Source organism: Etheostoma spectabile, chromosome 15 (genome assembly GCF_008692095.1).
Source record: "Etheostoma spectabile isolate EspeVRDwgs_2016 chromosome 15, UIUC_Espe_1.0, whole genome shotgun sequence".
Lineage (NCBI taxonomy): Eukaryota > Metazoa > Chordata > Actinopteri > Perciformes > Percidae > Etheostoma > Etheostoma spectabile.
Window position 1 is genome coordinate 31532356 of NC_045747.1, and position 732 is coordinate 31533087.

Genomic DNA, 732 nt, shown 5'->3' on the forward strand with positions numbered 1-732 from the left:
CCCCCCCCCCGACTTATAACTTATGAATTCAGAAAGACGGATGCATTGAACGTGACTCAGCTGCTGGACAGAACCAGCAGGAAGACCATCAATAACAACCCCAGCTGATACATAATCACATACTAGCCCACATGTGAAGTTATTGTAAAGTATCAGGGTTCATTGTTATTAATTCAATGCTTCTGGTCTCAGGTCCTCCGACTTCAGACTAGAAGACGAAGGTCTCTGTAACATCGACGTGTTGGACGGATCCTCCCTCTCACACCAGCAGTTCATAGACAGGTAAAATAAATCATTAAATATCAGATTACAGACAGTTACATGCATACAGATATCTGATTTGTTGATATTCTCCACTAGAGCTGACGATATATCGGCCGATATTAGGCATTTCCTGATCGGTATCATCATTAATAATGGCCGATTTAAATATCAAATATCCCCATGACTACCACCCTAAACACACCAAATAACTCAAAGCTAGTGCTAGTGAGATGAGTCCGTCTCATGGTGTCTCCTCAGATACGCGTACCGCCGCCCGGTGATCCTCCGAGGACTCACCGACAACACGGTACGTAACCAATCACGCACGTTGGCAAAACAGGTAACTCGTGTTATATAGGTGCTCACTATATCTCATTATGTCTCAATATGTCTCATTATGTCTCATTATGTCTCATTATATCTCATTATGTCTCAATATGTCTCATTATATCTCATTATGTCTCAATA

General features: G+C 41.8%; 1 protein-coding gene across 1 annotated transcript in view; it reads left to right on the forward strand.

Moving 5' to 3' along the window:
- Nucleotides 1–732, forward strand: part of jmjd8 (jumonji domain containing 8) — a 37369-nt gene that overhangs the window by 1378 nt on the left and 35259 nt on the right. Inside the window, exons 2-3 of the mRNA XM_032537568.1 lie at nt 193–282; nt 523–571. Of these exons, the coding sequence (XP_032393459.1) occupies nt 193–282; nt 523–571 (139 nt within the window). The remainder of the gene's footprint in view (nt 1–192; nt 283–522; nt 572–732) is intronic.